Source organism: Zalophus californianus, chromosome 2 (genome assembly GCF_009762305.2).
Source record: "Zalophus californianus isolate mZalCal1 chromosome 2, mZalCal1.pri.v2, whole genome shotgun sequence".
In the NCBI taxonomy this organism is placed as follows: domain Eukaryota; kingdom Metazoa; phylum Chordata; class Mammalia; order Carnivora; family Otariidae; genus Zalophus; species Zalophus californianus.
The window spans coordinates 130,816,584-130,827,309 of NC_045596.1; the positions used below are offsets into that span (position 1 = coordinate 130,816,584).

Here is a 10,726-nt window from a genome sequence, read left to right on the forward strand (position 1 = left end):
GGCTTGATCCCAGGACCCTGGGATCATGACCTGAGCCAAAGGCAGACGCTTAATCATCTGAGCCACACAGGCGCCCCCCCCCACTATTATTCTTTTCAAAGCACGTATTAATGCTCTCCATACTTTGATGGTTATTCTGACAGCAGAACCATCCTGGCACTAGCCACCCAGACTTAGCATGGTCCCCACAAGTTATAGAGCATGGTCCTCAACATGCCCTCAGCTCAGGTGCCAGACAGGGAGACGTTTCATCTCATTTTAAGAATCTAATTACAGGGCGCCTGGGTGGCTCAGTCGTTAAGCGTCTGCCTTCGGCTCGGGTCATGTTCCCAGGGTTCTGGGATCGAGTCTCGGTCGGGCTCCCTGCTTGGCTGGAAGCCTGCTTTTCCGTTTCCCGCTCCCCCTGCTTGTGTTCTCTCTCTCGCTGTGTCTCTCTCTGTCAAGTAAATAAATAAAATCTTAAAAAAAAAATAAGAATCCAATTACAATGGAAATGGTTGAATAACAAAACGTGTTCCAGATACATGTGGTAGCTAACGTACCAAACTGTACCAAGCAAGTTATCGTTCTTATTCTCAGAGACAGCTGTTTTATAGCACTTTCTTTGTCCTTAAAACTCCACAGCCTTTCCTTTCCAGCCCTGGCTCTAAGTCGATACCTTCACTTCATATTTCACAGGAGAAGACTAAAATGCATCAGATAAGCACATCACCACCTTCTCCAGGGCAGACCCCATTAACCTAGCTCCCCCGGGGCCCTGGTCTTAGGCACTTGTTGGGGTGACAGTGCCGCCCTCCGCCCTGCTCCTCTTCCAGATGCTCCCCCCAGGTTTGCTCTGAGTGCTGCCACATCGCTTGCTTTCTCAAAAACTTGTCTCCTGAAAATACCTGCTCTCTTTACGATTAATTTCTCTGGTGAAACGATTATTCCCATCAGAATACAGACATATCTTACTATCAGACCTCTTAAAATAGTATATTCCTTGTTACCAAGTGTATCTCAGCTACCCCCCTATATTTCTGTTCCTTTTTCCAGCAAAACTTGGTGCAAGTTGTTCATGCTCACCATCTCTATTATTTTTTTTTACCTCCCATTGGCTCTCTGACTCACACCGATCGGCATGTGTCCCTTGCACTCCATTGAAATGGTTCTTATCAGGGTCATCGGTGTCCCTTGCGAAAATCATGGTCAGTTCTCTCCCCTTATCTTCCTCAACATCTCAATGGTAACTGAATAGCTTGAGCACTCTCTCTGTTGAACGTTTTCTTCTTAGGCTTTTGTGACACCACATTCACCTGGTTTTCTCATTACCCGTGACTTCACCATCTCAGTGTTTTGTGTTGTTACTCTTTTCCTACCAAACCTTTGAAGTGTCCAGAGCTCTGTCCCCATTGTCTTCTATGTCTGGACTTTACTGACTCACTTTTTTTTTTTTTTTTAAATCTCTATCCCATCCCACAATTCTCCACTGATCTACAGACTTGTGTATCTTATTCTATGTTTCTATTTGGATGACTAATTGACAAATTAAAATTAACATGATCATCTTAGAACACATGATTTTCCATATACCAGAGCCCGATGAGATCCTTTCCCCCCAGCCAGACTAACTTTATCAATCTCCTTAAAATGGCACCACCATCTATCGCGTTCCTTCGACTCTAAATCTCAGAGTGATCATTGCTTTCTCTCCCCAACAACTTACCACATCCACCTACAAATTATATCCTGAATACATCTTTTTTCACTTCCTTCAGGACTACACCCCAAGGCAAGGCTCCCTCCTCTGTCCCACCAGAGCCAACCCAGGATCATCCTCACCCTTCTGCTTGCTTTCTTGTACAACTCCTCCCCACCGTCCATCCGCCCGCCACACAGTAGCCAAATTGTCTCTCAAAAGTATAAATCAGATCTCGTCACTCCTGCATTAAAACCCCTCCAATGGCTTCCCACTGCAGCCAGAATAAAATTTAAGTATGTCACCACAGACTAAAATGTCCTCTTTGATCAGTGTCCTGCCAACAACCTGTGTCACTTTATTTGTTCCACTTTCTCCTTCGCTCGCTGATACCCTGCCACCCTGCCCTTCCTTTTTTTCATCAGACTTGCTAAACCCATTCCTGAATCAAGGATACTGACTGTTCCTCTGCTTTCCACTTCTTCCCTGGATCATCCTGCGTCTTCCTCTTTCTCAGAATTAGACCTTAAGTCAAATGTCACCTCTTCAAAGACACACCGGTCAGTTAACTGCCGTAGCTAGAGGAACAACTTTCATCCCACACACCTCACGTTATTTTATTTTTTCATCTTAGCTCACACCTGTGTCTGAAACGGTGTTTTCTTTATGTGTTTATTGCCTGCCTCCCCTTGTAGAGTGTCAGCCTCCTGCGTATACATTTTATAGCCCCACTTCCCAGATCAGTGCCTGGAACACAGTAGGAAAGCAGTAAGTATTGATTGATTGACAGTCCACTCTTTGATCTGAAAATGAGTTACTATAGCAAGAGAATTGGAAAAGTCCTTGGAAACTGTTGTAATGGTTAATAGCCCTGGAGTCTTCCCACATAAGCCAGGCAAGGATAAGAACTCAAGTCCTTAGAGGAAAGGACTCTGCTCTCTGGAGGATGTGAGAGTAATAATCTGGAGGATGTGAGAGTAATAATTAGTAAGAGTATTTGCTAATCCATTCATTGCTGTTGCATGTTCAATAACATAATATATATGCATGAGCACCATGAAGAGTCCTTGGCTGTGTATCTATCCTTAAAACCAAACCTTTGCATAAAAAAAAGTGTATTTTCTATTTCTTCTATTTAATTGTTTTCAGACAGTATAAGACAAAACTTTTCCAAATTTTTCCTTTGTTTCATATCTCAGAGTCTGGTTGTCTTAAATCTTGATAGGAGACATTGATATCAGCTACTCCTTTTACTCCCCAAATGTTATTTAGGATCTCTTGTCTTCCCAACAGAGGATCATGACGCATTGATATACATTTTCAGCAACTGGAGAAGGCTCATAGCTTAAATCCTTAGATTCATCATATAGTCAATGTTATTAGGCATGCACATACAGGATTTTACACCATACATAGTGTCACCTTTTTTTTAATCAATTATTTTTTATTATAATAGTAATATATGCTTATTTTAGAAAATTTACAATATCGGAAAGTTATGAAGGAAATAAAAATAACTCAATCTCAGATCCAGAGACAGTAACTATTCACATTTTTGTGTTTTTTCATTATTTCTTAGTATGTGTTTTTATACACCTATGTAAATGATAATGAATATTTAATTGATACTGAACATCAATGCATTTGCTAAATTTATTTCTATCTTTTGTAAAAAAATATGGTATGGTTTATTTGTTTTTTCCTTTTTCAATTTACTTACCTCTTACTCTCATATAGGAAATATTTATGTCTTCTCTAAAGGGCAAGTGGTAGTTAAAATGCTTTATTTAGGCAAGAAATAAGTATTTAATGTGAAATACGTGTAACCACATTTTAAAAGGCTTTCTTTTAAAAACTACTTTATTTTTTTTCCAAATGATAGGAAAATTTAAAAGAGAACAGATAATTTAAATTCAGTCAAAAGTCCATGCTTTATGAAATTTAACAACTGGATTGTAAAATAGAGACATAATTCCAGTTCTGTTAAAGTTCGGGACAAACAGTAGACTCCATTAGAAATTGTACAGATATAAAACCTAATTATTTCTTTGGAGAACTTTACTGGTAATACATTGAAATCTAGGGTGACATTTCTCAAAAAATAAAAGAATATCAAACGTAGCATCCCTGATACACTTACGAGACACTTGCAAATTTAGGACACAGAATACATACCCCACACGCACAAAAAGTCCTTAACTTCAAATCTTGCCTTTCACTTCCAATTCTAATCAGTAATTTAAAATGTTGCTGTGTCATGACAGTTATACATTCCTTTATTCTAAATGTCATGAGGAATTTTATTTTCGGGGACAATGTTCTGCCTTCTTGTTTGATCTTACTGCAGTGCAGGAAACGGAGACGAGACTAAGTATTGTCCAAGTTTCAGGTCAGTGGATTAATAAGACAGGTTTATGTGGTGATCCAGGGATCATTAAAGACAAAAATGGCTCGTGGGGGATATAAATGGATACTGCCCAGGGTGGGTGGGGACGTAGACCCAGGAACTCCTGTTTGCAAGAAACATCTGAGAACCTAATAACAGGGAAACAGGACTTGAATTCTAGAAGGGGAAGGAACAGAGAGAAGAAAGAGAATATGGAGAGATGACAGAAAAAAGGAGAGTTAATACAGCAATTTGGGGAAAATGGTATTGGGTCGAGAGAGAATAAAGAAAAACTCCCACCATATGTGGACATCTGCCCTGAGACTGTTGTTTTTCTTGGGTCTGACTTCCATCAGGCTTTCATCTAAATGGTATTATTTTTCCAAACTGTTTTCCTTAAAAATTCTGATCTTTTTGGGACACCTGGGTGGCACAGTCGATTAAGCGTCTGACTCTTAGTTTCAGCTCAGGTTGTGATCTCAGGGTGGTGACCTCAGAGTCCTGAGATTGAGCCCCGCATCGGGCTCCACACTCAGCAAGGAGTCTGCCTAAGATTCTTTTCTCCCTCTGCCCTTCCTCCCTGCACGTTCTCTGTCTCTCTCAAATAAATAAATAAATAAATCTTTTAAAAAAAATCCGATTTGTTCTTGAAGGTGATTTAATGAACATTTCTAACTTCATGATACTCTAATTGTGTTTATCTGTAAGTTTCTTAAAGCATAGAATTTGTATTCAGAATACATGCTGTACAGCTAAACACATCTCTCCAGATGTGCCTTCGTGAGCAAGGCACCTCAATTCAAATGACATACTTTAAGGCCACTTCTAAGTGCTGAATATTTTATATGAACTCAAATGTAAAGTTAATATTGTAATTACCATATTCAATAGAAGATGCTGGGTTGATGTGGACAGAAAAAAGAAAGATCTTAATTACCTATAATTTTATTATTGTTATTTATCAAACCTTTTTAGTTTTATTTTTATGCATTTTTATAATTAATTTTTAAACATTTTAAACCTACAGAAAAAAAATCAAAGAAAATGTAACACGCATGTGGCCAATCCTAATATTTAATAAATGTCAGTATGTTGCCATTTTTGTTTCAGATCCCTATTTTATAAAAAAAATAAAATATTCTGGCCCCACCCCCCCAACTGTCTGACATGTTGGACTCTATGCCCCTTAGGGTTTGTAGGAGCAGCTGAGAACATACATTTCCCGCAGACAGGCAGGCTCCCAAAGAGAGGCAGGAAGGCGCTGAGGAGAGCATGCTCAGCAGCTTCTCCCAAACTCACTACCAGGAAAGAAAGTGGGCAGAGAGAGGCCAAGAGTGTAACTCTCATTTAGGTTCCACCAGAGAAAAATAGATGTCCGTTCAACCTATCCATGTCCTTTCCCGACTTGCCTTAAATCTGCTGCATATTATGTTTTTGAGATTTTTTTTTGATGAATTGTAAACCTAGTTCATTTATTTAAACTATTCCTAATGCAGCAGTGTGCAGGTAAACCAGCATTGGGAGTAAAGTGGAGAATCTTTGATTTTTAGCATTTACCGATTTCTATGGTGTATGTACTCCCACCACAGCAGGTTTCAGCTACAGGTGGAGTTAATTGGCTCATAAAATTCCTGAATGTTTAGCTGTTGGCTCTCATAAGCCAGTATGGGCCAGGTCTAGCATGTCACTATATGTGCATGTGATATAAAATGTATTCTAGAGTATGAATAAGCTATATATATATATATATATATATATATATATAATATACCTACAAATGGTATTCCCAGATCATAGGCAATATCCAGTTTAGCTTTACTAAACATCAATTAGCTGTCCAAATTGGTCTTACCAATTTATATCCCACCAACAGTATATGAAGGTTTCTATTCCCTAAATGTTACCAATATGATGAGTGTTAACTGATAATTAATTGATGCTTAACCAATCATGTTTAATCTATTTACTTCATCTCCACAGCTGTCCTAAGAGGCCTGTACTATTATTATTCCATCTTAAAAGCTAGAAAACTGACATCTTTGCTGCTATTCCAGCCTAGAAGCTTATAATTTTAATATTATGGAATTCTGTAACTTCTCATTATATATTACCAAATATTATGCCTCATAAATAACAGACACTCAAATATTTATGGATCATGACTAAAGCATCATTTGATTGATTATTTTGCAGATTACATATTTATTGATGAGTTTTTAAAAATTAGCTAAGTGAATATTCACATGTTTTTTTCTACTTGAGGTCTGTCATTTTTGAAATCTGGATTTCTATTCGGTCGGTTTCTTCAGTACGTAGAGAGGTGTCTTGGTACCAAACCTAATGCAACACCATCGTTCTGTTACATTTAGGCATGACATCACAAACAGATGAGTCGGAGGCCATGGTCTGGTTGGGCAGATATAAGTGGTTTTCTGGGGAAGCTGATTTAGGGCCCAGAATTGTCAAGATTTTCCATCCTGAATACATATGCCTGAATAATAGGTTAGAGAAATGCTTATGAAGTTTGCATTTGACAGAAAGCTAGGGAAGCAAATAGAAAGAAGAGCCAGTAACTTCATCAGTAGGATTGGAACTTAAAATGAATTTAACTCATGTGTGGAATTTAAGAAACAAAACAAACAAGCAAAGGGGGAGAGAGAGACAGGCTGACCAAGACATAGACCCTTAACTGCAGAGAACAAACTGATGGTCACCAGAGGGGAGGAGGGTGGGGGATGGGTGAAATAGGTGGAGGGGATTAAGGAGGGCACTTGTGCTGAGCACCGATGGAAGTGTTGAACCCAATATCACACTGTATGTTAACTAACTGGGATATGAATAAAAACGTGAAAAATAAACTAAAAATAAGCAAATACAATAAAAGGAGTTTACCATAATGGATACGTAGTTAGTAGCAGATAATAAAATGTGGTAAACAGATACATTTAAGAAGAAATATTTCAAATACCAGATAGTAAGAGGAGTGTCAGTTTGTACAATTAAATCGCCTTTTAGTCGTACTAACCTAGAATTCATAAAAATTCTATTGAGAGATTCAAATGTTATTCTTTGATTATATATATATCTTATTGATATATATCTATATCTATATATCTTACATAGAACTTCTCTTTTACAGCTTCTTGCCCTTGACTACTTCTCCATAATATTTACAAAATAAATGAATCAATAAATGGACAATGTCTTTTCTCTTTCAACTTAGGAAGCCTTATTCTATAAAACTATGTTTATGCATGGGTTTGGGGGTCTTTTGCTATTATTAGAGTTTTGGATTATTTTGGTTTTTTTCCCACTATTGTAAATTTACTGCTATATGAATTATTGGTTATATCTTTACAAAAATATTTTATAATTTTATTTCCTAATATGAGTGAAATATATTATTTGGTAGAATTTTTTTTGTTATTGTGAATTGATTCTTCTTTGTTATTCTGTGAAGGTGTTTTTTTTTAAATCATTATGATCTGGGCGCCTGGGTGGCTCAGTCATTAAGCGTCTGCCTTCGGCTCAGGTCATGATCCCAGGATCCTGGGATCGAGCCCCGCATCAGGCTCCCTGCTCAGCGGGAAGCCTGCTTCTCCCTCTCCCACTCCCCCTGCTTGTGTTTCCTCTCTTGCTGTGTCTCTCTCTGTCAAAAAATAAATAAAATCTTAAAAAAAAAATCATTATGATCTTTCTGTCAATCACACTGTAAATGATTGGTTTATTAATACAGAGAGTTCCCAGCTTTTGGTGATTAACTTAATGATTTTTCAATTTTACAATGGTGGGAAAACTATACACATTCAGTAGAAACCATAGTTTGAATTCTAATTTTTGATCTTTCCCCTAGCTAGCGATATGCCACATGACACTCTTATTCACAATCAGGGGAATAAACAACCAATACACTTACAACCATTCTGTTTTTCACTTTCAATAAAATATTGAATAAATTATATGAGATATTAAACATTTTATTATAAAATAGTCTGTGTGTTAGAGGATTTTGCCCAACTGCAGGCTACTTTAAGTGTTCTGAGCACATTAAGACAGGCCAGGTCAAACTATGATGTTCCGTAGGTTACATGGTTAGGTATGTTAAATGCATTTTCAACTTATTAATATGTAACCCCATTATAAGTCAAGGAAGATCTGTAGTCTCAGGAGTATTGATTTGGTTGTTTTTTCTTGCATAGACAGTTATATCAGTATTAAATTTTAATATTAATATTTTTATTTTAATCTTTATTAATACTTTTATTTTAATCTTTTCAGATTACTCAAAGACTGCCCTGGTTTTGTGTTTACCCCTCGATCAAGGGAAGAACTTCCACCAAACTTCCCCAGTGAAATTCCTGGAATCTGTCATTTCCTGGAAGATTATCAACCAGTAACAAATTCAAAACCATGGTTCCAGAAGAAAGATGTTGAAGATGGCAATGCCAATTTCTTAGGCAAAGCCTCAGGAATAGATTAGCAAAATATATATCTGATTATTAGTCCTTGGGTTTTGACTCCTGTGAGCATGGGTGGAATCTCTAAAAGCACTTTACGATTGCAGATGACTAAGAACAGTATTAAAATTTCAGGAGCTAAGTCACGATCTACTTTTTCTTCCACTTAACATGACAAAAATGTATTTACTTCGATACTTCAAGTCTTTAGGGAGAAAAAAAGGAAAGAAACCTCAAAAATGGCATTTGGGGGTTATTTCTGTTATTATACCCACCATTTATTATCTGTACTCACAATTCAGCACATGTACATCTATCAGGTAATTGCAGTGTCCTGACCCGCACAGCCTGATGGAATGACACACAGTCTTGTGTCATGGTGGAATGCCATGGTTGTAAAAATGCATTTGTGATAGTGTGACCTCCAAAAAGCTTTCCAAATAGAAATTAGAGTCTTTGATACCATAAGCTCTTTGAACCTTTCAGCTCTGCATTTTATTACATTTCTTCATTTCACTGTTGGTGTATATAACAAAATAGGTTGAGTATTTTTTCTGTTGCACTTTTCCTTTTTCTTTTTTTTAAGAAAATAAGCAATTATGGGTTAGATGCAATATGAATATAAAGTAGTTCTTCTATAAATATCAAAGATTGTTTTATAAAAATATCTGCCATAACGTAATGTGTCATATCAATAAATACTGCCTTTTGTTTGACATTTTTCTATTCTGCACTTTGGTAAAGGCTATTTTAATTCATATTAACAATTTAATTCCTATTAATTCATTTTTGTATCATAACATTTGGGATAAAAGAGGGTTACAGCCTATATTAAAATGCAATAATATCATTCTAATTTAATTTAATTAGAAGCAACATGAGAGTAAAGTAAGAATCCAGGGAATATACCATAATGTCCAGAAGTAAAACATTTAAACACACACACACAAATTTGGATCTATTTGAGCAGACATCCTGCATTGCCATACTGAGCCGTATAAAGTTCCAATGAGAAAATCTAAGTTCAGAAGTGGGAAATGAGACTTGTTCTTTTTTGCTAATAGCTTATTTTTAAATATTTGTGTTGGACACTTTAGTGTGTATATATGTCCTAAGAATCATCAAGTTTTTTTCTCTAATTAAGTACACATTTGTGAATGTTTTTAATCTAGTTGAATGATCTCAATGATATTTTTTAAAGAGAATGTTAGTATTGATGAAGAAAATGATGTTATGATTTCATTAAGAAAATTCTCAAACATTTTTCTGGAGCTGGAACTTCTATTTTTAGTGATATTAGTCTAAGCTCTCTGAAGAACTAAATAACCTACAGAGTTTGGTTTGGGATAAGGATCTGATTTTAAAAAGAGCTCCATTTCAAAAGAGGAGAAAGATGAACATTATAATTTTTAAATCAGTATTAACAGAGTCATAGATACACTAGCCTGGTGACCTTAGGAATAAAAAGTGATTACTGATTGGCCTCTAGTATCCCAAGTTTACTACGACAGATACAACAAGTTAGTGAATGAAATCCCAACCTCGTGAAGCACTAACTGTATCTTATTAAATACCAATCCTATCATTGGAAAGTACCATAGGCCTTGGAAAAATAGAGTTATAGTCTCATAATTATATGAAGTTAATAAAAACATTTTATTTTTTTAAAGATTTTATTTATTTATTTGAGAGAGAGAGAATGAGAGACAGAGCACGAGAGGGAAGAGGGTCAGAGGGAGAAGCAGACCCCCCGCTGAGCAGGGAGCCCGATGCGGGACTCGATCCCGGGACTCCAGGATCATGACCTGAGCTGAAGGCAGTCGTTTAACCAACTGAGCCACCCAGGCGCCCCAATAAAAACATTTTAAAGAAAAATAAAAACTTAAATACATTTTTCTTTCTGGAACTGAACCATTATTACAGCAAAAATGATATGAATTAAAGGAAATTAAAAAGCATAAAACACAATGTCTCCTTATCAAATTTTTAAACAGACCCCATTTGATAATGATTTGTCTTCTAAGTTTGTAAGTTAATTAAAACTCAAAAAATATTTTCTCTGTATACACACATACAGAACCAATGGAAGAAAATGTAAACGTGAGTAAAAGCTATATAGGAACTCCTTGTACTATTGCTGTAACTATTCCATAAGTTTGAAATCTTACCTAAATAAAAGTTACCAAGAATGTAATTTCACAGAGA

General features: G+C 36.5%; 1 protein-coding gene across 8 annotated transcripts in view; it reads left to right on the forward strand.

Annotated features, from left to right (window-relative positions):
- The window catches only part of GUCY1A1 (guanylate cyclase 1 soluble subunit alpha 1), a 60,852-nt gene extending 50,576 nt beyond the window's left edge, over nucleotides 1-10,276 (forward strand). For all 8 annotated transcript variants that reach the window (XM_027600299.1, XM_027600308.2, XM_027600306.1 and 5 more), the window contains one exon: nucleotides 8,343-10,276. In XM_027600299.1, the coding sequence (XP_027456100.1) occupies nucleotides 8,343-8,544 (202 nt within the window). In that variant the 3' untranslated portion in view covers nucleotides 8,545-10,276. The remainder of the gene's footprint in view (nucleotides 1-8,342) is intronic.
- Nucleotides 10,277-10,726: the final 450 nt, after the last annotated feature.